Here is a 27,125-nt window from a genome sequence, read left to right on the forward strand (position 1 = left end):
CTGACACTATAAAAAATAAACGAACTAACCAGCGTCATCCGTAACGGTTATACAGTGATCAGTGGTGAAAGGGTTAACTAGGGGGCAATCAAGGGGTTAAAACATTTATTAGGTAGTATATGGGGGTCCCTGACGCTATAAAACGCTGACGGCGAACCTAAATATTTACCTCACTCACTAGCGTCACCAGCGACACTAATACAGCGATCAGAAAAATGATCGCTTAGTGACACTGGTGACAGGGGGTGATCAAGGGGTTAAAACTTTATTAGGGGGGGTTAGGGGGGTACCCTAGACCTAAAGGGGGGTAATACTCACTGTCCCAACACTGTAACTGTCACAAACTGACACTATGCAGTAATCAGAAAGAAAAAAAAAAAAAAAAAAACTGCTGGTGTCAGTTTGTGACAGGGGGGGGGGGGGGGTGATTGGGGGGGGATCGGGGGGCGATCGGGGTGTTTTGTGTGCCTGGCATGTTCTACTGTGTGTGTGTGTGTTGGTGCACTCACATTGATGTCTTCTCTCCTCGGGCCGGAACGGAAAATACCGACCCGAGGGGAGATGACATCACTTCCTTTGCTGCTGTTTAGCATACAGCAGCAAAGGAGTGTTCTCATTGGCCGGCGGCGATCGCGAGGGGGGGGCCACGAACGGATGGTCTCCCCCTCATCACCGATCGCCGCTGGACAAAAGACGACCGCCTCGGGCACCGGGGGGGGGGGTCCGATCGGACCCCCCACCCGCGGAAGGCAAATCACGTATATGTACGTGATTTTGCCTGTCCGTGCCACTTTGCCGACGTACATCGGCGTGAGGCGGTCGTCAAGTGGTTAATATGCTTTAAACAAAAAAAAAAAAAAACACACAAGATAAGCATTTTTCATGAACATTTAATAAAACAATTGAAAATATATTTCCATTCCAGAAGACCCAGGAAAGAATTCAAGAGCTGAATAGTTTTAAAATGAGCCAGTAGATAGGAAGACGTGAGAAATGCCATGTCATGTAAAACAGACTTGAAATGATTTTTCCATACAATATGGCTGATATATGAAAAAACAACTAAAATGTTTGATAGAAAAGACATCTGCATTCACAGTTCTTCACAAAAAGTTAACAATGATTGTCAAAACATATATAAAGTACACATGAAAAAACATAACATACAAGGCACATAATGTCACAAGACAAAATAAAAGTCTTTCCTCACAGTTAAAATGCCCCCAAAACCAAAACTGTATATCGCATTTTTTAAGAAAAACAGTCAGGACAGAGAATTCTTGTTAGATGTGTAGAGTCCTGGGGCTGCACATCACTGTTATAATAAAATAGTCAAATTTGCTATATACTAATATACACGCTGTGCTTGGCCCCTATACTGCTCATCAGTGGAGCTTAAAATCAGATTTACAGAGAGGGGAAAATTTGTGGTCCCAGTTAGGCAGAGAATAAAAGAAGACTCCCATGCTTTTACTGATGTATTGTCACCTATTAAACAGCAACCTGAATCATATGGGTTGTGTGCAGCTTAGCAGACTATGTTAAAAAAAAAAAAATCCTCAATTTTTAACAGACCATAAAAATCTGTTTGAAGGATGGGAGAAAAAAAAAAGGATTGTAAAAAGGAAAGAAAAAAAAATCAGAGCTTTTCCAGGAAAAATGTGAACCCTTTCTAGCTACTTCTCATTTGATAACCCAGAACCTAGAGCTGTGAACACCAAACCTAGCCTGAAGGTGGAACAGTATGTTAGCGGATTTCAGAGACAGACATGAGGCAGCAAGGGCATTCTGAGAAATTATGGACTTATGGAGGTATACATCCTTTCAAAGAAAGAACAGGTGTTAGTAAAATCTGCTACATTTATATTTCAGCAAAAGTTAGACACTGGATTTGATCTACCGTATATACTCAAGTATAAGTCGACACGAATATAAGCTGAGGAACCTAATTTTACCACAAAAAACTGGGAAAACTTATTGACTCGAGTATAAGCCTAGGGTGAGAAATGCGCAGCTACTGTAAGTGGAAAAGATTAAGTAAGTGGTAAACAATGCCCATTTGCAGCCTCACTGTGCCCATTTGCATGCCTTACTGTGCCCATTTGCAGCCATAGGTCCCCCGAACTTCAAACTAGGTAGTTAAGGGTTCCTAGATGCCCCCTAGCTGCAGCCAAAATTTGGGGTCTCTGGACCCAAATGACATTGCTGCAGATGGACACAGTTGACCGACTTTGGGGCCCTGTATCTCCGGGCCACGTAGTGCTAGGCAACCCAGATTTGGTGTTCAAACCCAGTGGAACTAGCACCACAATATATCCAAAGCTGAGGTTCCTAGCACCAAGTGGCCCTGAGATACAGGGCCCCAAATATCGGTTCAGAAAATGTCAAGCACTTTTCTGCAGCAGAGAATGACATTTCCCGAACCGATTTTGGGGCCACTTTGAGTTAGGAACCCCAGCTTTGGATATGTTGTGGTACTAGTTCAACTGGGTTTGCATACCAAATTTGGGGTTCCTATTACCAAAAGGCCCGAGATATGGGGCCCCAAAGTCAGTTCGGAAAATAAAATTTTTTGCTGCAGAAAAGTGAATGACTCAAGTATAAGCCGAGGGGGGCACTTTCAGCACAAAAAAATGTGCTGAAAAACTCGGCTTATACTCAAGTATATACGGTAAGTTTGACATATACATATACAATTTAAAGAAGGTAAAACAAAAATACATTCCCTCACGTCTGACATCCTGCAAATGAAAGTTTTAACCTTAAAATCCTAATCTGCCTTGGCCCTATCCACCTGTCACCACGCACAGGGTGAATGCAACTGGGCCAACGTGACTAGATTTTCTTGCTCCAATGTAAACCTTAATCAGAAAAATAGGTTTCTTGGATTTATATAATTTCCCAGTCACATACTCAGAACAAGCATGCAGTTAACAAAAATCAGAATATCTTAAACGGTATTAAAGGTTCAGCTTTAAAAAAAAAAAACAAACAAAACGTGCGTGCTCACTGCTGAGCCCCACTCATAAGACACAGAGCTGCAGCTCAGCCCCACCTCACCCCCCTTTTCTCATTGGCTTACTGGCTGTGATTGACAGCAGTGGGAGCCAATGGCTCCTGCTGTTGTCTCAGCCAATGAGGAGAGGGAGTCCCGGGACAGCTGAGGCTCTCGTGCACATCGCTGGATAAAGAGAGGGCTCAGGCGAGTATTAGGGGGGCTACACACAGAAGTTTTTTTTTACCTTGATGCATAAAATGCATCAAGGTAAAAAAAACCTTCAGCCTTTATAACCACTTTACCTCTGTGCTTACTTATATATGCTGGTGACCATACAGGCTTATTAGGTAAGACATGAATAGTACAATAACGCAGTGCAAAGCACAGTAACCCACAGCAATGAAATACATCGCTCATAATGTTGAAACCACAGATGTAATTGCTGTAGGTTACTGTACTTTGCGCAGTCGCTGCACTGTATTAAATGAGCCTGGTAATATTTTGATCAGAAACAAAACCATCTTTAATTAAAAGAGATGGTAAAACTGTAGAATTCAATAGAAAAGAAATCAATAATTAGCAGTGGTAACTATAGTTAAAAGAGCAGTATAGTCCATGGTTTATTTTAGCCATACTTCTCACCTGGATCACAAGAGTGCACTTAATTGTGCTCTTCTGTGAACCAGAATCAGCGGACAGTGGGATAAAGCCCACTGTCATCACAGAGCCGCTAATAATGTCAGGATCACAATAATGTTGGGATCCACCAAGATGCCTGACTGGCCAGCCGCTCCCACCCCCTTCCTAGCCAAGCGCGCCAGTGAGCGCTGGAGGGGCAGAGCAGAGCTCAGAGAGGACCGAGAACGAGTGATCAGCGGTCATGTCATCATTCAGTTCTCAGTGTTAGAACCATTGGAGGACAGCTGCATCCATACGGGCAAGTATGTTTGTTTGTTTTTTTTTTTTTTTTTTTTTTATGTAGCCCACACTTCTCCTTTCATATTCATAAATATTTGTCAGTTAAATCCAGAACTCTAAGGTTATCCTATTGTTTAGATATTTATGTGTGCCTAATGCAGTCCCTAACCATGAAATATAATGGAGGGTTCAACCGCATACTAAACACCATATTTGCAGCAATGCTAAAAGCAATAACACCTGTAGCTGCTTTCCAGGGTCCATGAATCTGCTCTCACTTGAATTATATAAACAAATAAATGAGCATCTGCCACCTATATTTGGGGTGACATAGGGGGTGCTGGCATACTAAGAAACAGGTCCTGCAATTCTTAACAAAATAATTAAATACACCAACATTGCCTCAATACAAGTTAAACAGTTAAAAAGTACATTTAAAGTTTTACTATATTTAATAAGCATTAATATTTAATGCAACTCCCCTTTATTAAAGAAGTGTTTTCTTACCTGCATACGCAGCATTATCGCAAGGCTTTAGTTTGTGAATGTAAGAAGAGAGAGGAGGTGGAAGTACAATACTGGACCAGTTTTAATAGTAGAAACTGTTCCGGTATGACTAAGAGCTTGAAATATGACTGCTGTTGGCCCTCAGTGTAGCTTAGACATGAGTATTCAAGTAAGAAAATGCTTGATTATTAAAAGGGGAATTGTAAAAAAAAAAAAATATATATATTATAGTGGTTGTAAACCCCCTACATATAATTGAAATGACTAGCCTCAAATGATAAACAGAGCTAAAACAAATCCTCCAACATAAGTTGTACCTGTTTATCTGCAGCAATCTCTTCTTTATAGCCTCCTAAACCACATATTTTACACAGCATCTCTAAGTTCTAGCATGCTGGGGATGGGGATCTGTGGTCACACACTGCACAGCATAGAGCAGGGAGATGACTAACATGCGACCTGAGTGGAGGGAAAAGACACACCCCTCTCCGTAAACATGCATAGCTGAGGCTGTCAATCGCAGGCTGTGTTCTGGAGCTCCCCAGCCCTGTATCCCTCTTGGACATCGCATTAGCTGCCAGAAATGACTCATACACATAGTGGAGCAGGCAGGCAGCAGACAAAAATCACACTCAAGCTCAGTTCACATATGCTGCTGCAAGTGTGAATCAGGTTCAAATTTTTGCCTGAATTACCAACTGAAATGCGAAACAGACGCACGGGACCCATTTTAAAAGTGGACCACAGCCGCCCTTGGAGCTGTATGAACCGGCTCCATTGAGAGCAGGTCACACTATCCTATCATGGGAATTCGATGCATCCAATTGCATGTGTGTGTGTGAACCCTGCCTAAGTGCTCTGGATTGAGGTACACTATAAAAGGACATGCTTTGTTCATTTTTCACGTCAGAGGTTTACACCCACTTTAGGGCTTATAAAAATGTAAATTATCAATGTGCCTGGAGTGGAGTTTTAAGTCTTCTCATATACTAACAATGTCTCCTCCCACATTCATAATATGGTATTTTCTTCAAACATTTTCTCCAACACCATTAAAATCTATTTTCCAGATTTGCTGGAAGCAAAACATGTTTGTGGGTATATACTGCGTCTCCCTGTTGATTTGTTTAGAAAGGAAATGGAGCTTTATTAAATGGCAGTTGTGATGGAACATGAGCAGTATACACAGAAACCTTTAAAGGACATTATTTGTTCTATTTTCTTCCTTCAGAGCCCATTAAAGTCTCTTTGTAAAAGGTGGGAGGTGTAATCCTGCCTTCTGCGCAATACCATGCTACACGTAGCGGAGACACAGAAACTTGTTTAGTGTGTAAAACCATCACTCTTAAAAACACCCTTCTGATCCTAAGAAGAGATGGAACACAAACATTATTAGTGGTCCCTGTGGATAGGTCTGGCTAACCGTGTAATGGTAGAAAAATTCACACAACATTGCTGTACAGCAGTAAAATATGGTGTTAAACAGCTGCAGTTCTTATACAAGTAGAATTTTCTAATATTCTTTCCTTTCCCACAAACACCATCATTACCTTTTATTTGGCTTGAATACAAGCTACAGGAAATAGTAAAAATTATTTACACTTAAATGTACAACATATCCCGCTCGCTATCTGTACTATATTATGAGAACACACAAGGATATGTTGAAAGCTTTTGTTCATTTTGATGGCCTGACACAATGGTTTCCAGTAACAGTGTACACAGCATGTAGTGCTTCCTCTGAACAGAAGCGTATGATTGCTGCCGTTCTGTTCTTTGTGCAATTCCATTTAGTCCACACATAATAGAGCTATGCCAAAAGCATCACCTTGCATTTGATCTCTGTGCATAAAAGTCGTCAATGCTATTTGTCAGCTGTCTGGTGAACAGTTTGTATATCTTGCCACAGTATGTGTGCACAGTTTTCTGCAATTCCAGTTCTAAAGGATATAATAAAGAGCGGATGAGGTCATCTCCAAAGGAATACTATGGGGAGAAAAAAAAAAAATTACAATCGTGAAACAAATACAAATACGAACATAGGATCATATTTGCATAACCCATTAGCATTCTGTAACGGATATATATATATATATATATATATATATATATATATATATATATATATATATATATATATACATATACATACACTGTATGAATCTACCTTGAGCATTTCGGATTCTCTTATGGAATGCAGTATTGGTCAAAAGGACTAGAAAGCAACCTCCTGACAACCATTCCCTCTCAGTATAATGATTATTTATATTATCTTTCTATGCTGGCATGCTGAGACAGGAGATGGTGTCTATCTGAAGAAGCAAGATAATGTGTAAGGCTTAAAAGTCTTGCAAAATTTGTATATCCTATATACATTAGTACACATGGGAGTTTAAGATGTGCTTGTGCATTGCCTTTACTATACCATGAATTCATGAATTCAGCATAGAAGCAAAGAACCTAATCTCATAAGCTTGTGTACACAAGCACTAAAGTTAACCGTGGATGGCTCAAATTTTGGCCGATTTTTGCTAAATCTCAGTATATTTTAAAATATACTGAGTCGGGTGGAAGATTCCTGGTAATGATGATGTTGGAATAGATTAATTCTCGCTTGTGCAACCCACGTGATGAACTAGAGAAGATTGATCTGTGTATGGCTATCTTAACCACTTAAAAAACAGGCCTTTTTCTGACATTTGTTGTTTACAAGTAAAAATCATTTTTTTTGCTAGAAAATTACTCAGAACCCCCAATTATATATATATATATATATATATATATATATATATATTTTAGTAGAGACCCTAAAGCAGGGATATGCAATTAGCAGACCTCCAGCTGTTGCAGAACTACAAGTCCCATGAGGCATAGCAAGACTCTGACAGCCACAAGCATGACACCCAGAGGCATGACGAGACTTGTAGTTTTGCAACAGCTGGAGGTCCGCTAATTGCATATCCCTGCCCTAGAGAATAAAATGGCAGTCGCAGTGGACCCACCGCTGGGACCACTTTTATCTGAAAGCTGGCCGCCTGCTGTAAATAATGATACCAGGGTTATGCTGCCATAACTCTGGTATTTGATTTCAAAGTAATGATGTACATTTACAGTTAGGTGGTTGGCAAGTGGTTAAAGCAGCACTGCATGAAAAAATGTTTTCCTCCCATGCAGTGGGGCTTTGCCCGCTGCTCGTTTTGTCTAGGGGTGCACCAAAAAGCTATACTTACCATATCCTTTGTTCCTCTGGAACAGTCAGCAGTTCACTCTTCCTGCCGTTCGCACGTCCAGGTCTAAGGGCGTGATGACGTCAGGAACAGTCCTTTCACAAGACCGCTAGCGTACAGGGGGGCAGAAGTGGAGGGGAATGGTCTTGCTCTCGAAGGATAGGAGGATTAAGTATATCTCCACTCTGCAATCCCCTAGACAAAAACAGGCAGTTAACCCATGCAGTGCAGGCACAGCCCCACTGCATGGGGAAATTTTTTTTTTGCCTGGAGCTTTTCTTTAAAACTTCTGTGTAATCAATACACAACAGCTGCAAACAACATGTAATACCCTACACCAAGGCTAACCTAACTGCTGCCCTCCAGCTGTTGCTGAGCTAAGTCCCATCATGCCTCTGGGAGTAATGCTTGTGACTGACAGAATCTTGTAATTGGACTTGTAGTTACGCACAGCTCAAAGGTTGAAGTTTGGCTACCCTGCTTCTACACTGAGATATACACACTCACATTTTTATCACTATAACACAGGGCCTGGTAAATAAAAGGGCAATATTTAAAACATTATCTTGCTTATAGCACTAATCAAAAGTAGGCTAGATGTGCCACTTGTGGAGCCAGAGCTTTTAATGGGATGTGGGTGGTCTTAACCCTTTTGCTGCTGGACCTGTCTCCCGACCGTCCGCTTCCCCCTTTCCATTTTTCTCACGTTAAAAATCTGCATTTTGGCCTGGAAATTACTTCAAATCTTCAAAAACATATTTTTTAAAGCTGAGGTTCTACAGAATAACATGGTGGGAGTTGCAAAATTTGCACAACTGTTTATTATTTGTTGAGTAAATCAAATACCAAATACTGTATGCCAAGCCTTAAAATTGCATGTACCTGCAATTGGCGGTTTTTCTGGAACTAAATCACTTATATTACTACCAAGGGCCTCCAAATTAAAGTACAACTAAAGGCAAAACTTTGTTTTCTAATTTTGGATAGAGTGGAAATGGATTAGAACAGCAGTCAGTTTTTATTCCTGTCTGTGTCCCAGTTAGGGAGATTCTCACTCTCTATTTGCTCTGTTTACCATTATCACTGAAAGTGAATGTATGAGAAAATCCCAAATTGTGGGTTGTCCCCAGAAAAGTAATAGAGGGGAAATCTTCCAATAGGGACACTAGTTCTGGTGACCTGGGGTGCCCATCAGGGTTACCTCATTTACAGGGATTTCCTCCCACTTTCTTTTTGGCTATAGGGCAGGAAGTGAAGGGAAATCTCCGTAATGGGACAAAGATAACAAAAATAAACTAACAAGTGTTATAACCCTCCCTTACTCTACCCAAAATTATTTTGCTTTTAGTTAAATTTTACATATAAAACAAGCACGTGGCTACTACTGTCACTGTAAGCCTTTCTCTTTAACCCTTTCATTGCCACATGCTGTACATGTGACTGCTGAAGGGTTAAACGTGTGTTTAGATGGATTTTTCCTAGCTATCAGTGCAAAGGTAACCCCAAAAAAAACTTTATTAAAAAAATATATATTTTTATTGACATACAGTTTTGTGTCTTCTTGTTAGACAGTACCATCAAAAGAGGTTACGACATGCATTACATAAAGTCATAGCAATAGGATTGCCACTGGACAAATCATTACTGTGACAAAATATATAACAAAAATAAAGAAAAGAAAAGAAAAAAGTCACCTCCATCTCGATTCCTTACCATTCTTAACAATACAGTATTTGGTTACTCAATTAAATGTACTCTGGTATAGTAGTATGGCAAGCAAGTCATTCAGCTGGAAAAAGGTTGATCAGCCACTTGCAACCAGGACTGAGTGAAACCCTAAGAGCCGGTTCACACGGGGGCGACTTGTCAGGCGACCTAGCCGCCTGACAAGTCGCCTCCCGTTCTGTACAATGGAACCGTTCTTAGACTTAGAAGAAAGGTTCCTGTACTACTTTGGGGGCGACTTGCATAGACTTCTATACAGAAGTCGTCTTGCAAGTCGCCCTGGCAGTCGTGTGCAGGTCGTCTCGGTGAGGCGACCTGCAAGTCGTGCCGCCTCTGGTGTGAACCGAGGCTAAAGCTGGCCATACATTTTACCACCTTCTTATTCGGTTTGCTTTAGATTTACCGTCAACTATGTAGTGCAAGCGCTTGCTTGAGTGCAGACAAATTGAAAGTGTTTAAGTTTGACCTAATATTATAAGGTTCCTTCAGAGATTGCTAGTGGTTCTTTTAGGTGAGGCTGATTGACTTTCCTTTTGATAGTGTGCATGGTTCTGGGTCCAATCCCACCAGCATGACATCAATCTATTTAATTTGTCTGTAAGGGTTGCATTTTGACTAGCACTGTATTCTTCCCACTGACCAGCAATGCAAGGGGCTGTCTTCCCACTGACCCAATATGAATTTAATCCCAAAGACCTGAATAAGGGGGTCCTTTAAGGCAGTGGTTCTTAAAGGGGTTGTAAACCCTCAAGGTTTTTCACCTTAACCACTTCCATACCGGGCCTATTCTGGCATTCCTCTCTTACATGTAAAAATCATAATTTTTTGCTATAAAATTACTCATAAACCCCAAACATTATATATGTTTTTTTTAGCAGAGACAGTCTAGGGAATAAAATGGCGGCCATTGCAACTTTTCACATCACATGGTATTTGCGCAGCAATTTTTCAAACGCGTTTAAAAAAAAAAAAAAGTTTCATGAATTAGAAAAAAACAGTAAAGTTAGCCTTTTTTTGTATAATGTGAAAGATGATGTTACGCCGAGTAAATAGATACCTAACATGTCACGCTTTAAAATTGCGCACACTTGTGGAATGGCGCCAAACGTTGGTACTTAAAAATCTCCATAGGCGACACTTTAACATTGTTTTTAGGTTACCAGTTGAGTTACAGAGGAGGTCTTGGGCTAGAATTGTTGCTCTTGCTCTAACACATGCAGCAATACCTGATATGTGTGATTTGAACGCCGTTTACATATGTGGATGTGACTTGCGTATACGTGCGCTTCTGTGCGTGAGCTTCTTATTTTACTTTTATTTTTACACTTTCTCATTACATTTTTTTTTTGATCACTTTAATTTTTATTACAAGGAATGTAAACATCGCTTGCAATAGGAATAGGGCGCGACAGGTCCTCTTTATGGAGAGATCTGGGGTCTATAAGATAGACTTTCCTCTGATCAACTGCTCCCAGTGTAATCCAAGCCTTCTCTAACAGTGCAGAATGAGGAAGCGAAAATTCTTACCTGATGTAAGAATTCTAAAGAATATAGCAAGATGAAGACAACAGATATACATGTAAAATTTATGTAGGGAGAGTTGTTTAATCTCTGTGTATCAACTAAGGGTGTTCACTTCACTGGGTATACGTGAGGGTTCACATCCACTTTAATGCATTCTAGGTCTTGGGTCCTATGTCTCGGGTCCTCATTGCATAGATTGATAGCAACATCAGCAATTGGCTCCCGTTGCCGTCAATCAAATCCAGTGACAGGGCAGTCGGTCCCAAGTCCTGCTGTCTGTGTCAGACGCAGCAGCAGCAGGACTCGGGAGCACGCCCACACAGGTGCACCTTTGGAATGCGGGTCTCCAATTGGGCATTCGATGTGGGGAGGAGCGCCACTGGGGGACCCCAGAAGAGGAAGATTGGGGCCACTCTGTGCAAAACCCTTGCACAGAGGAGGTAAGTATACCATGTTTATTTAAAAAACAAAAAAAAAAAAAAAAACGAAGCTTTACAACCCCTTTAACTCCTGTCCTCAGAACCCACTAACAGGCCAGGTTTACAAGATAACTGAAATACATCACATGTGATATCATTTGCTGCTCAGTGATTGCAGTATTCTAGTCTGCATCTCCCCAAGGTAATACTTAAAACTTGGCCTGTTACTGGGTCCTGAGGACAGGAGCGGAGAACCACTGCTTTAAGTTAAAAAGGTTTAGAAAGGCTGCCCTATTTTTATAAGCATAGTATTGACTGACCTTACCAGAAGGCATGAATACAATCACAGGTGCTATTCACATATTCATTTCGTGACTTATCAATGGAGTAAAAAAATAATTATTTTCATGTATTCTTTTGATGTAGTTTTCTCCTTGTCTTTATTAAAGCAATGCATTTTACTCGCTTTGTTCTATAAGCAATACTTTTGGGCAACCTATGGGTGGTGTGATTGTGGTATCCATCACACCAAGGGGTTGATTTACTGAAGGCAAACAAGTGAACTTTCTTAGCTTGGTGAATGTGTTAGAATAGCTAATCACGTGCAAGGAAACGAAAAAATTGGATTTCTGAGACCACATTTATGATTTTTAACAGCGCTGTCTCTTTCAACTTTGTGTGAGTGTTCTATACATTTCAATAAAACTTTAAGCTATGGTTTTACACTATGTGTAGATGCTTGATGTGTTTCCAAATGGGAGACTGATCTGTGAAAGCGGGGTGCACCCATGCCAGGGTATTCTGGAGGACTTGGATATATCCATAGAAAATGCGATTTGATTTAAAATCAATCGCTCTGCTGACTCATTGCCATAGGGTATTTTGGTCCATACCTTCCGGTAAGCGTACCTGTGGTGACGAATCAATGCACGGTGGTGGAATTCACTACATGGACTCATAGATTAGGGTGTACACTCAGATGCCCGCCAAGTGGAGACCTTTTTTTTTTTTTTTTAAGAGTTGTTGGGACTTTGGTTGGTTATTGTTTGCACTTTGGCACTTTATAGCATCATTTACATTGTATTATTCACATTTTAAGTCAAAACAGCACATTGAGAGAGAGAGATATCTCTATCTATACATACAGATATATATATATATCTCTATATATATATCTATATCTATCTATATCAAAAAGTTCTCTGCAAATGGTATCAAACTGTCTAGCTAGAAGAATGACATGAGAAGGGCAGATCTATATATAAAAGAACAATTGGGAAAAAAAAGGATTTTATGGGATCAATCTGAGTGAGTGCAGAGCAATCTTACATCCCCAAAAGTCCTCTCTCTCATTTTTACTTCGACATGACAGCCAGTAAAATATAGTATTGATTTTTGAAGGTTATATACAAGTCAGTCTCTTATATTACAATGAGTGCCAACACATTTTACAGCTCTTCCGTGGGTTTACAAGTAATAAATTGTTTATTAGAAGGCTTATTTGTAGCCTGAAAGAAAGAAAATTAGATCTGCTTGGCTGAAACCATGCATATATTTGATGTAATAACCTCTGGGAAAGTTGGCAAATAACCAGGCTAAGCTACGACAATATTCCCAAACTGCAAACCTACATGAAACGACAAAGACATTTTCTCTGGAGAATCTTAGTACATAGGAACTGGTGCTTATATACATCTAGAGACAGATGGGAACAGATACACATGCATAATCTCAAGGAGATGGCATCTGTGGGTCAAATGCAATGCGAAAATTTCCTTGACCCAGTTGGTGCAGATGCTAAATCCCTAAAGTAAACAATTTATATAGTATAAAAAAATGTAACTCGTCACACAGTAGAGCAGTGTTAAACAGAAGCTGGGAGTCAGACATACTAGATGATTATAGCTTCATATTTATGTCTCATACTGCTGCTGCCCAAACGTAGCTCTGTATGTCATGGTTGATCAAATAACATAGGGCAGCCTTCCTCAACCGGGGTGCCTTCTGGGTTCATCAGGGGTGTTGTGGCATCCTGGTTGAAAAAGGCTGTGAAGGCAGAGAAATGCTGAACGGCAGAGTAAGAGCTTGATAGGGGCAATAATAGGCAGCGCCGTGGATGGGGGAAGTCTGCTTTCTGAATCCTGACTTGTCCCCTTTCTCCTACCAGTACTGTTGTAAGTAATTTTGCCTGGCAGTGCAGTTGCCAAATGTGAATTTGAAAGTAAAGGCAGCCTAGCACAGAAGGTGTCTGCATCAGCCAGGTATCGTAAACTGTTTTTTTGAAAAGACTGTATGTATGTGAGTTTGTGTGTATGTGAATGTAAATGTAAATGTGCGTGTGTTCATGAGTTTATCCATGTGTAAATGTGTGTATGCATATTTAGGTTACTGTTGGGCCTTATTATCACGGGATTACTTAAAGCAGAGGTCCGCTGAAAAAAAAATATTAAAAGCCAGCAGCTACAAATACTGCAGCTGCTGACTTTTAATATATGGACACTTACCTGTCCAGGGAGCCCACGATGTCGGCAGCCGAAGCCGACCCGTCCTTCGGCTCTCGGTTGCTGCTGCCGCCGCCATCCTCGGTAAGGGAATAAGGAAGTGAAGCCGTGCGGCTTCTCTTCCTGGTTCCCTACTGCGCATGCGCGAGTCGCGCTACGCGTCCTCTCAGGTCCCTGCTGTGTTCTGGGACCTGTGTCTCTCCCAGAATGCAGCGGGGGAGGACGGGGTAGGCGCCGGAAGTGGCATAGGTCACTGCAAGCGCCACAGTGATCTATGCCAGGAAGTGGGAGCAAATACCTGTATTAGACAGGTATCTGCTCCCTCCTCCCCCCTGAAAGGTGCCAAATGTGACACCAGAGGGGGGGAGGAATGCAAAAAGTGGAAGTTCCATTTTTGGGTGGAACTCTACTTTAAGCACAGACCTGTGCAAGGGCCGTGTTTGCCTGAACAAGGATGCATAGGTGTCCTGTGCACCCCCATGCAGGCAGTCCCATTCATGACAATCGGGATGCAGCGGCTGCATGAACACAACTACTGCTCCCGATATGACATCTGTGTGGGTGTTGCTGTGAGTCCCCAAATGCAGACAGTGTGATTTTGAGGACACACTTCCACACGGATGACAAATTGGGATCAGTGGCTGCACAGATACCGTTGACACAATTGACATTAAATGGGACTGCCTGCATGGAGATGCACAGAACATGGCCCTCACACGGGCGTACGCTTGGGAACAAGGCCTTACTCCTGACTCTTACACCCCCAAACCCTACATTCTGTATGTACAGAACTGCTTTTCTAAGCTAGCAGGACTGCTTTTTTTTTTTTAGACTGGAGTGTTTTGAGACTGAAAATACTTTCAAAGGAGTGCCATGACTGAAAAAAAGTGACATAATGAAAATAGCGTGTGTTAAAGATTTGTGAATAACAGTATCACATAACAGGCCCCTGTAGTTAAACCTGAAGTTTAGTCAAAAATAAAGCTGACATGGGACATACTTCATTATAGGTAAGTGATGTGACTGCAGCTACAGGAGCAAAATCATTTGGATAAACTTCAGCTTCAAAATGAATGTATTTTATCCTGTTATTGCAAGGGCTTACTTATCGGAAAGAGTTCAGAGAGTTTATAGGGCAACGACTGTAATATCTCAGGGAACATTTCACCTGACTCAAACTAAGTAAAGCTGAATAAAAAGCGGGAATAAATCTTTCATAAGTAAGCCTGAAGAATTATTTGTACTATTTAAGCCTGTTTAGATTATAAGCACAACTGTGCCTGGTTCTCTTTACGTGAAGTGGAGAGGCTAGAAATGTGGTTACGGCCAGTGCTAAAACCCTGTTTTCAAATGTGCAGTGCCTAAACTTTCATTCTGCATTATTGTTCCAGGTCAGAGAGTCACTAGGTGGTGAAGCCAGAAAAATAAAATCATTAATGGTAAGCGCCCGTATTTTTGTACTCATGGGTTCTCTTGAAGGCCTCATGCACACAATGTAGTGAGGCATGAACTATGCCTATAGTTAAGACACATTCTTTTCTCATAGCTAGGGAGCCACAATTTGGGTGTACAGACAAGTCACAGAAGTGAATGACTGTAGGCCCCTTCATTTGTGTAAACACCCAATGTTTCTTTGCATTGGCAATTACCCATGCATGAGTGTGTACAACATCATTTCACAAATAAGTTATATGCATATGCATGGTTAATTACTGATGAACAGAAGCATCAGCATTTATACGAGTACAGGAGTGTACAGCCAATTATTTTTATGGCAGGCAGTGTGCCTTATCAGCGGCTCCCCAGCCCCGGGAAGATATGTTTTTATACACCAGGCATATTTTGTGCCCAATTATGTTCATCCACATATAGCTGTGGCCAAAACGCCAAAGAAACGCTGACCCGGGATGCAAACTGGCTGTGTACAGGGTCACCACAAACGGTTATATGCTAACAGCGGCAGTGCAAATTTGCAGATTTGTACAGAGTACAAATCCGACAGCTGCAGCTGTTCACACAGTGTGTGCAAGCAGCATTTAAAATGGCCAAGAATCTACTGATTGTTGTTGGTGGCCACCCCTGGCACAGAAACTGCCATGCAGATATAGCATTAAATAAACATTAAAAAACAACGTGCATGAGAAGAATAGAAAGAAAGAGGGGGAAAAAAAAAAAAGAGGAAAAAGAAAGAAGGGGAAAAAAGATGCATAGGTTTTTCTACAGAGATAAAATGAAGCTCGTTTAATGCAGGTAAAAGATTATTAGAATTGTGTCTTACATTACGTAGTGCTTCATACACAGCTCTAAAGGCTGGCTGTTTATCATCATGGTATACGCCTCTGTTCCCATGTAAAATAAAAATACCATCTTCAGCTTCTTTACAATTACTTCCATAGATGCAGTGATCAGGACGATAATTCCACTGGCACGGGAAGACGTAAAGGCTTTCTGAATTAAAAACAAAAACAAGCTGATCAAAGCAGAATTGGAGCTAAGCTACTGAACAAGCTGATCATTAGAGAAAGACACATGGATGCAATGCTTCATTAAGCAACAGCACAACAATGTAATAGGCAGAAGAATAAATGAAAGTCATATTTAATATTATGCTAACGTAAAGATTATACTATTGCTACCAAAAATGTAACTTACAGTGGATATAAAAAGTACACACCCCTGTTAAAATGTCAGGTTTCTATGATGTGAAAAAATGAGACCGAGATAAATAATTTCAGAACTTTTCCACCTTTCATGTGACCTATAAATTGTACAACTCAATTGAACAACAAACTGAAATATTTTAGGTGGAGGGAAGTAAAAACAAAAAACTAAAATAATATGGTTGCAGAAGTGTGCACACCCCAAGTGCCAGTTCACACAGGGGCAACTTGTCAGGCGACTTAGCCGCCTGATAAGTCGCGCTCCGTTCTGTACGTTCTGCAAGGGCGACTTGCATTGACTTCTATACAGAAGTAATTTTGCAAGCTGCCGCTGAAGTTGCATGCAGATCGCCTTGCATAGTCGCACTGTAAGTCGGATTGCCCCTATGTGAACCGGCACATAAACTAATACTTTCTTGAAGCACCTTTTGCTTTTATTACAGCACTCAGTCTTTTTGGGTATGAGTCTATCAGCATGGCACATCTTGACTTGCCAATATTTGCCCACTCTTCTTTGCAAAAACCCTCCAAATCTGTCAGATTGAGAGGGCATCTCCTCTGCACAGCCCTCTTCAGATCACCCCCCTTATTTTCAATGGGATTCAGGTCTGGGCTCTGGCTGGGCCATTCCAAAACTTTAAATCTTCTTCTGGTGAAGCCATTTCTTTGTTGATTTAGATGTATGCTTTGGGTCATGGTCATGCTGAAAGATAAAGTTCCTCTTCATGTTCAGCTTTCAAGCAGAAGCCTGAAGGTTTTCTGCCAATATTGACTGGTATTTGGAACTGTTCATAATTCCCTCTACCTTGACTAAGGCCCCTGTTCCAGCTGAAGAAAAACAGCCCCAAAGCAATACGCTACCACCACCATGCTTCACTGTGGGTATGGTGTTCTTTTGGTGATTGGCACAAAAACAACACTGCACAACATATCTTTTAGAATAAATGGCCAAAAAGTTCAACCTTGGTTTCATCACCACATGCTTTTGCAAAATTGCAAATGCAAAAAGCTGGGCTTGGATGATTTTCTTCGCAAGAAAAGGCTTTCGTCTTGCCACTCATAGCCCAGACATATGAAGAATACGGGAGATTGTTGTCACATGTACCACACAGCCAGTACTTGCCAGATATTGCTGTAGCTCCTTTAATCACTTGCCGACCGCCTAACGCATATATACGGCGGCAGAATGGCACGGGCAGGCAGAAACACGTACCTGTACGTGATCTGCCTCCCGCGGGTGGGGGGGTCCGATCGGACCCCCCCCCGGTGCCATAGGCGGTCGGCTCTCGTTCGCGGGCGATGAGAGGTGAGGGGGAGGCCATCCATTGTTGGCCACCCCCTCCCGATCGCTCCCGGCGAATGAAAACGCTTCATTTCCCTCTGTAATGTAAACAGAGGGAAAGGAAGTGATGTCATCCCTCCTCGAGCCGGTCTTTTCGTCCCGGCGCAGAGGAGAGAAGACATCCAAGTAAGTGCACCAACACTACACTTACAGTAGAACACGCAGGCACACTTTTCACCCCCCAGTCACCCCCCGATCACCCCCCTGTACCCCCTGTCACTCTGACACCAATAGCAGTTTTTTTTTTTTTTGCATTGGTGTCAGTTTGTGTCAGTTACAAGTGTTAGGGCAGTTAGGTTAGCCCCCTTTAGGTCTAGGGTACCCCCCTTTAGGTCCAGGGTACCCCCCTAACCCCCCCTAATAAAAGTTAACCCCTTGATTACCCCCCGTCGCCAAGCGATCGTTTTTCTGATCGCTGTATTAGTGACACAGGTGACGCTAGTTAGGGAGGTAAGTATATAGGTTCGCTGTCAGTGTTTTATAGCGACAGGGACCCCCATATACTACCTGCTAAAGGTTTTAACCCCTTGATTGCCCCCTAGTTAACCCTTTCACCAGCGATCACCGTATAAGTGTTACGGGTGACGCTGGTTAGCTAGTTTGTTTTTTGTAGTTTATTATAGTTTATTATAGTTTTAGGGCACCCGCTGTTTATTACCATATAAAGGTTTAACCCCCTAATTGCCCGGCGGTGCTATAAGTTAAGTTTTTAGGATCTGATAAGGTCTGCGTCGCCCCAGGCAGCGCCAGGATAGCGCCAGTACCGCTAAAACCCACGCACGCAGCATACACCACCCTTAGTGCTATAGTATCTGAACGGATCGATATCTGATCCGATCAGATCTATACTCCCCAGCAGTTTAGGGTTCCCTGAAACACAGTGTTAGCGGGATCAGCCCAGGTACCTGCTAGCACCTGCGTTTTGCCCCTCGGCCCAGCCCAGCCCACCCAAGTGCAGTATCGATCGATAACTGACACTTACAAAACACGAAGCACACATAACTGCAGCGTTCGCAGAGTCAGGCCTGATCCCTGCGATCGCTAACAGTTTTTTGGTAGCGTTTTGAATCAGTCGCTAACAGTCAGGAGCTTTTTTGCCTGTGAGTCTCACTAGTGTACCCCTAAATTTAGAGGCCAAAATGGCAAATCGAAGGTACACTAGTGAAGAGGCCTACACGTTTCTGAGTATGACAGATAGTGAAGAGGAAGTCACTCATCAAGTTCAGGCTCAGAATACGAACCTGTAGAGGACAGCGGCTCCATGACAGATAGCTCTGACGACGGAGTTGTGGTCCCTGCTAGGGTCAGGCGTACCAGACCCCGAACTTCTTCTGTCCTTGAAGTGCAAGAACCGCAGGGCTCTCGTATGGAGCAGAGAAGTACTAGTGCCGCTACTCCTTCTGGTGAACTGGCAAGCACCAGCGGCCTAGTACACCCTGGTCGTACATCCAGCACTGCAGTATCACGTGGTGACGTGGCGAGTCCCATAAGTGCAGTTTAAGCTGGCGAGGTGGCAAGCACAAGTAGTGTCCCGCTGCCACCAAGAAGAAGACGAACACAGGCCCGTCGTGCCCATAGTGCCCTTCCTGCTGCATTCGCCAATCCAAATTGGGAACCCACCACTTCTGCAGCACCCGTACTTCCCCCTTTCACTGGCCAACCCGGAATTCAGGTGGAAACAGTTGACTTTACGCCACTGGATTTTTATTCGCTGTTTTTCACCGAAGATCTCTATAGATCTATTGTGGACCAAAGCAATTTGTACGCTGGTCAACACATCGCCACTATTCCCCAGTCCTCCCTTGCCAGAGATTGGAGACCAATTACAGTCTCCGAATTTAAGATCTTTCTGGGCCTTTCCCTCCTCATGGGCATAACCAAAAAGAGTGAGTTGCGGTCATATTGGTCCACTGACCCAATTCACCATATGCCCGTGTTCTCTGCCTCCATGACCAGGGCACGATACGAGCAGATTTTGCGGTTCATGCACTTCAACGACAATGAACTCTGTCGTCCTCGTGGAGACCCTGCATACGATCGGCTCTACAAAATTCGGCCCCTCGTAAACCACTTCAACCAGTGTTTTGCAGACTTGTTTACTCCCCATCAAGTTGTCTGCGTTGATGAGTCCCTGATTAAGTTTTCTGGCCGTTTGTCATTCAAACAGTACCTTCCCAGCAAGCGTGCCAGATACGGGGTCAAGATGTATAAGCTCTGTGACAGGGCCACAGGCTATACATGTAGATTTATGGTTTACGAGGGCAAAGATAGTCACGTAGAGCCGATAAACTGCCCTGACTACATAGGAAGCGCTGGCAAGATAGTGTGGGACTTGGTGTCACCCTTATTCGGAAAGGGGTACCACTTGTACGTGGACAATTATTATACGAGCGTGCCACTTTTTAGTCACTTGTTTGATCATCAGATTGGAGCATGTGGCACCGTGCGACCTAATCGCCGGGGCTTTCCCCAGCGGCTTGTAGAGTCCCGTCTTAGGCTGGGGGAGAGAGCCTGCTTGCAGTATAATAATTTGCTCGCTATGAAGTGGAGGGACAATAAGAATGTTTTCGTTCTTACCTCCCTTCATGCAGACACGACGACCCAAATTACTACGGCGACTGGTGTTGTGGAGAAACCCCTCTGTGTCCACGAATACAACCTTAATATGGGAGGGGTGGACCTCAACGACCAGTTGTTGGCGCCGTACCTAGTTGCCCGTAAGGCCAGACGCTGGTACAAAAAAGTGTCTGTTTATTTATTTCAATTGGCTTTGCTGAATGCTCATGTGCTATACAGAGCTTCAGGACAGACTGGATCCTTCCTTAAATTCCAGGAAGAGATCGTCAGAGCCCTTCTGTATCCAAACGGTGCTCCACCTCACCTTCCCCAACCAAATGCAGTAAGCCGGCTGCATGGGAGGCATTTTCCTTATGTCCTCCCGAGTACCCCTACCCAACGAGCCCCCCAAAAAAGATGTCGTGTCTGCAGCAAGCGCGGATTTAGGCGTGACACCCGGTATTATTGTCCCTCCTGTCCTGACAATCCTGGTCTATGCATTGGTGAATGTTTTGAACGCTACCATACACTAGTGGAGTATTAGCGTAGGGTTCAGCACGGCACAGACTAGGCACACTAACACAGGGTCTCCCAAGATGCCATCGCATTTTGAGAGACCCAAACCTGGTACAGTTACAGTTAAAAGTTAAAGTTACTAAAAAAAGTGTTAAAAAATAAAAAAAAAATACAAAAATAAAAATACAAAAAAAATATAAAATAAAAAAACCAAAAATAGTTGTCGTTTTATTGTTCTCTCTCTCTATTCTCTCTCTATTGTTCTGCTCTTTTTTATTGTATTCTATACTGCAATGTTTTATTGTTATGTTTTTATCATGTTTGCTTTATAGGTATGCAATTTTTTTATACTTTGTTTTTTTTATTGTTAACCACTTTTTTGTTTTCAGGTACGCCATTCAGCTGCAGAGCGGATTTATTTATCTTGACAGCAACAGCGTTTGCTCCCACGATATATAAAGCCGTGACTCCAGCGCTGTCGGAGGTGATTTCACCACCACAGTTACATACTTCAGCATATATAACGAAGCGTGGGGGCAGCAGTGGGTGGAGGAGCAATTTGCTCCTGCCTTTTGCGGGAGGATGCCCCCATGCTTCGGCATATATATATTTTAGGTAGGCACAGGTTGCGTTAAATGTTTTATTTTTTACTATGTTTTTTTTTGTATTTGCTTTGCAGGTATGGTAAGTATTACTGTTATACTGTAATGTTACTTTGTTTTTTTGTTAACCATCATTTGCTTAGCAGGTACGCCATTCAGTTGCAGCGCGGATTTATTTATCTTGACAGCAACAGCGTTTGCCCCCACGATATATAAAGCCGTGACTCCAGCGCTGTCGGAGGTGATTTCACCACCACAGTTACATACTTCAGCATATATGCCGAAGCGTGGGGGCAGCAGTGGGTGGAGGAGCAATTTGCTCCTGCCTTTTGCGGGAGGATGCCCCCATGCTTCGGCATATATAAATGGTGCATGTATGCCCATCATTAGAAGAGGGTGGATGAAGGGAGGTATTCTAATGGTGGGCATACCCACCGATCAATATCTTTTTTTCGTTCAGCCCACAGGCTGCATGAAAAAAAAGTTTACAATACAAGGACCAGCAACGTACTGGTATGTTGCTGGACTTTGAGTGGTTATACCAGAATGATGCCTGCAGGTTTAGGTATCATCTTGGTATCATTCTTTTCAGCCAGCGGTCGGCTTTCATGTAAAAGCAATCCTAGCGGCTAATTAGCCTCTAGACTGCTTTTACAAGCAGTGGGAGGGATCCCCCCCCCACCGTCTTCCATGTTTTTCTCTGGCTCTCCTGGCCCAACAGGGAACCTGAGAATGCAGCCGGTGATTCGGCCAGCTGACCATAGATCTGATCAGAGACCAGAATGGCTCCAATCATCTCTATGGCCTAAGAAACCGGAAGCTACGAGCATTTCATGACTTAGATTTCGCCGGATGTAAACAGCGCCATTGGGAAATTGGGAAAGCATTTTATCACACCGATCTTGGTGTGGTCAGATGCTTTGAGGGCAGAGGAGAGATCTAGGGTCTAATAGACCCCAATTTTTTCAAAAAAGAGTACCTATCACTACCTATTGCTATCATAGGGGATATTTACATTCCCTGAGATAACAATAAAAATGATAAAAAAAAAAACAAAAATGAAAGGAACAGTTTAAAAATAAGATAAAAAAATCAAAAAATTAATAAAGGAAAAAAAAAAAAAAAAGCACCCCTGTCCCCCCCGCTCTCGCGCAAAGGCGAACGCAAGCGTCGGTCTGGCGTCAAATGTAAACAGCAATTGCCCCATGCATGTGAGGTATCACCACGAAGGTCAGATCGAGGGCAGTAATTTTAGCAGTAGACCTCCTCTGTAAATCTAAAGTGGTAACCTGTAAAGGCTTTTAAAGGCTTTTAAAAATGTATTTAGTTTGTCACCACTGCACGTTTGTGCGCAATTTTAAAGCATGTCATGTTTGGTATCCATGTACTCGGCCTAAGATCATCTTTTTTATTTCATCAAACATTTGGGCAATATAGTGTGTTTTAGTGCATTAAAATTTTAAAAAGTGTGTTTTTTCCCCAAAAAATGCGTTTGAAAAATCGCTGCGCAAATACTGTGTGAAAAAAAAATGAAACACCCACCATTTTAATCTGTAGGGCATTTGCTTTAAAAAAATATATAATGTTTGGGGGTTCAAAGTAATTTTCTTGCAAAAAAAAATAATTTTTTCATGTAAACAAAAAGTGTCAGAAAGGGCTTTGTCTTCAAGTGGTTAGAAGAGTGGGTGATGTGTGACATAAGCTTCTAAATGTTGTGCATAAAATGCCAGGACAGTTCAAAACCCCCCCAAATGACCCCATTTTGGAAAGTAGACACCCCAAGCTATTTGCTGAGAGGCATGTCGAGTCCATGGAATATTTTATATTGTGACACAAGTTGCGGGAAAAAGACAATTTTTTTTTTTTTTTTGCACAAAGTTGTCACTAAATGATATATTCCTCAAACATGCAATGGGAATATGTGAAATTACACCCCAAAATGCATTCTGTTGCTTCTCCTGAGTACGGGGATACCACATGTGTGAGACTTTTTGGGAGCCTAGCCGCGTACGGGACCCCGAAAACCAAGCACCGCCTTCAGGCTTTCAAAGGGCGTAAATTTTTGATTTCACTCTTCACTGCCTATCACAGTTTCGGAGGCCATGGAATGCCCAGATGGCACAAACTCCCCCCAAATGACCCCATTTTGGAAAATAGACACCCAAAGCTATTTGCTGAGAGGTATAGTGAGTATTTTGCAGACCTCACTTTTTGTCACAAACTTTTGAAAATTAAAAAAAGAAAAAAAAAAAATGTTTTTCTTGTCTTTCTTCATTTTCAAAAACAAATGAGAGCTGCAAAATACTCACCATGCCTCTCAGCAAATAGCTTGGGGTGTCTACTTTCCAAAATGGGGTCATTTGGGGGGGGTTTGTGCCATCTGGGCATTTTATGGCCTTCAAAAATGTGATAGGTAGTGAGGAGTGAAATCACAACTTTACGCCCTTAGAAATCCTGAAGGCGGTGCTGGGTTTTCGGGGCCCTGTACGTGGCTAGGCTCCCAAAAAGTCCCACACATGTGGTATCCCCGTACTCAGGAGAATCAGCAGAATGTATTTTGGGGTGCAATTCCACATATGCCCATGGCCTGTGTGAGCAATATATCATTTAGTGACAACTTTGTGCAAAAAAAAAAAAAAATTGTCACATTCCCGCAACTTGTGTCAAAAAATAAAATATTCCATGGACTCAACATGCCTCTCAGCAAATAGCTTGGGGTGTCTACTTTCCAAAATGGGGTCATTTGGGGGGGTTTTGTGCCATCTTGGCATTTTATGGCCTTCAAAACTGTGATAGGTAGTGAGGAGTGAAATCAAAAATGTATGCCCTTTGAAATCCTGAAGGCGGTGCTTGGTTTTCGGGGCCCCGTACGCGGCTAGGCTCCCAAAAATTCCCACACATGTGGTATCCCCGTACTCAGGAGAAGCAGCTAAATGTATTTTGGGGTGCAATTCCACATATGCGCATGGCCTGTGTGAGCAATATATATCATTTAGTGACAACTTTTTGTAATTTTTTTTTTTTTTTGTCATTATTCAATCACTTGGGACAAAAAAAATAAATATTCAATGGGTTCAACATGCCTCTCAGCAATTTCCTTGGGGTGTCTACTTTCCAAAATGGGGTCATTTGGGGGGGTTTTATACTGCCCTGCCATTTTAGCACCTCATGAAATGACATAGGCAGTCATAAAATAAAAGCTGTGTAAATTCCAGAAAATGTACCCTAGTTTGTAGACGCTATAACTTTTGCGCAAACCAATAAATATACGCTTATTGACATTTTTTTTTACCAAAGACATGTGGCCGAATACATTTTGCCTTAATGTATGACTAAAATTGAGTTTATTGGATTTTTTTTATAACAAAAAGTAGAAAATATCATTTTTTTTCAAAATTTTCGGTCTTTTTCCGTTTATAGCGCAAAAAATAAAAACGCCAGAGGTGATCAAATACCATCAAAAGAAAGCTCTATTTGTGGGAAGAAAAGGACGCAAATTTCGTTTGGGTACAGCATTGCATGACCGCGTAATTAGCAGTTAAAGCGACGCAGTGCCGAATTGTAAAAAGTGCTCTGGTCAGGAAGGGGTTAAAACCTTCCGGGGCTGAAGTGGTTAATGTTTCTATAGGCCCCTTAGCAGCCTCCCTGACCAGTTTTCATCTCAATTTTGGAGGGACGTCCAGTCCTTGGTAATGTCACTGTTGTGTCATATTTTCTCCACTTGATGATGACTGTATTCACTGTGTTCCATGGTATATCTAATTCCTTGGAAATTCTTTTGTACCTTTCTCCTGACTGATACCTTTTAACAATGAGATCCCTCTGAAGCTTTGGAAGCTCTGCAGACCATGTCAGGAAACTTTATTTGGAATTAATGAGAGGCACTTTAAATGATGGCAGGTGTGTGCTGACTCCTATTTAACATGAGTTTGAATGTGATTGCTTAATTCTGAACACAGCTACATCCCCAGTTATAAGAGGGTATGCACACTTTTGAAACCACCTTATTTTAGTTTTTCGACCCGCACCCAAGCCTTGGTTCACACATATGCGATGCGGGAACTGGAGCGATTACTACTCTCCCACAGGCAGTTGACACTACCCTCTGCGAACCGCTGCGGGTGTCAATATAATGTTAATGAAACCCCCAGATCAGTTCACAGATCGCTCTAACTGTGAATTCGCACAGGAATCGGATCGCATGGGTGAGAACACTCATGCGATCCGATTCCAGTACGGGGAATAAAAAGTGCCTGCACCTTACAACTGTATGGCTGAACTTGCATTGCACAGACATCGCATGCAATCAGCCCTGCAGTGAATCACATGCGATGTCTGGGTTCGCACTAGTGTGAACCTAACCTAGTTGTTTTTCAATGGAGTTGTACAGTTTATAAGCCACATTAAAATGCGAAAATAGTTCTGAAATGGTTTTTCTTTGTCTCATTTTTTTACATAACAGAAACCTGGCACTTTAACAGGGGTGTGTGGAATTTTTATATCCACTGTACACAGAGATCAAAAATAAAAATATAAATTTAACCTTTTTAATTTTGCACATAACACTAGTTAATTAGTTTGAAGTTTGGACAGAGGAAAGAAATAAAGAGAAAGAAGTCCCTGATGTTAATTTTAAATGTTTTACACAGCTTGAAATATCTCTCTAATTTCTATAGACTATATATGCAGCACACCAAAATGTATGAAATATTGAAGTGCACACTACTGCATAGTAGATACCTTATTTCAGTGAAAGTACATATCATGTATGAAAGCATTAAAAAAAACATGTTTGAAATTGCCCTTATACCTACCACCTAGAGAAGCAAGAGCTTGGCCTGTTGGATTAAACACAAACATCTATCGTGGAATGTGCACCAAGTTTGAACCCTCCAAATGTAAAAACTGGCTTTTCTGCTCTACTGGTGGGAACAAAGAATTATAGCTTGGAGCTCAGACAGGGATCAACATTCTCTCCCCATCCCCATGTAATAGCATGGGATACCTGAGCTACTAATCCCCAGTACCGTCACATGGAAGAAAGTAGGGTGAGTTACCTGGTCCCCACACCTGAAGTACCGTATTTATTGGTGTATAACACGCGCCGGCATATAACACGCACCCCAAGTTTAGGAGAGAATTTTAAGGAAAAAAACTTTTAGGAGGGAAGTTTAAGGAAAAAAAACTTACATTTAAATGCCCATCAATGCAGCCTTATCAGTGTTCATCTGCAGCCTTGTTAGTGTCATTGCAGCCTTTTCAGTGTCAGTGCAGCCTTGCCCCAGTGCAGTCTTGTCAGTGCAGCCTTGCCCCCAGTTCGGAGGGACTCGGCGCCGGCGGAACTGAACGAACGCCACCGAGATACACATAGTCGAGTGTATTCTCTTCTCGTTGCCGCTCACAGTCCCGCCCAATGATGGACATAACACAGGTCCAATGGTGGGACTGGGCGTGACTGTGAGCGGCGCCGGAAAGAGCCGAATACATTCGACTATGTGTATCTTGGCTCTGTGATTTCGGCGGCGCTCGTTCAGCTCCGCCGAGTCCCTCCGAACTCCACGGCACCATATTTAAAACTACTCGCTATGTGAATGTCGGCGGCGATCACCGCCGATAGCTCACAATTAGCG

The 27,125-nt window shown here is 42.3% G+C and overlaps 1 protein-coding gene across 2 annotated transcripts in view; it reads right to left on the reverse strand.

Annotated features, from left to right (window-relative positions):
- Positions 1-874: 874 nt before the first annotated feature.
- The window catches only part of GXYLT1 (glucoside xylosyltransferase 1), a 91,376-nt gene continuing 65,125 nt past the window's right edge, over positions 875-27,125 (reverse strand). For both annotated transcript variants that reach the window (XM_073619933.1, XM_073619934.1), the window contains 2 exons: positions 16,098-16,267; positions 875-6,409 (listed from right to left, as the gene is read on the reverse strand). In XM_073619933.1, coding sequence (XP_073476034.1) covers positions 6,248-6,409; positions 16,098-16,267 — 332 coding nt within the window. In that variant the 3' untranslated portion in view covers positions 875-6,247. The remainder of the gene's footprint in view (positions 6,410-16,097; positions 16,268-27,125) is intronic.

The sequence above is a fragment of the Aquarana catesbeiana genome, linkage group LG03 (assembly GCF_042186555.1).
Source record: "Aquarana catesbeiana isolate 2022-GZ linkage group LG03, ASM4218655v1, whole genome shotgun sequence".
NCBI classification, from domain to species: domain Eukaryota; kingdom Metazoa; phylum Chordata; class Amphibia; order Anura; family Ranidae; genus Aquarana; species Aquarana catesbeiana.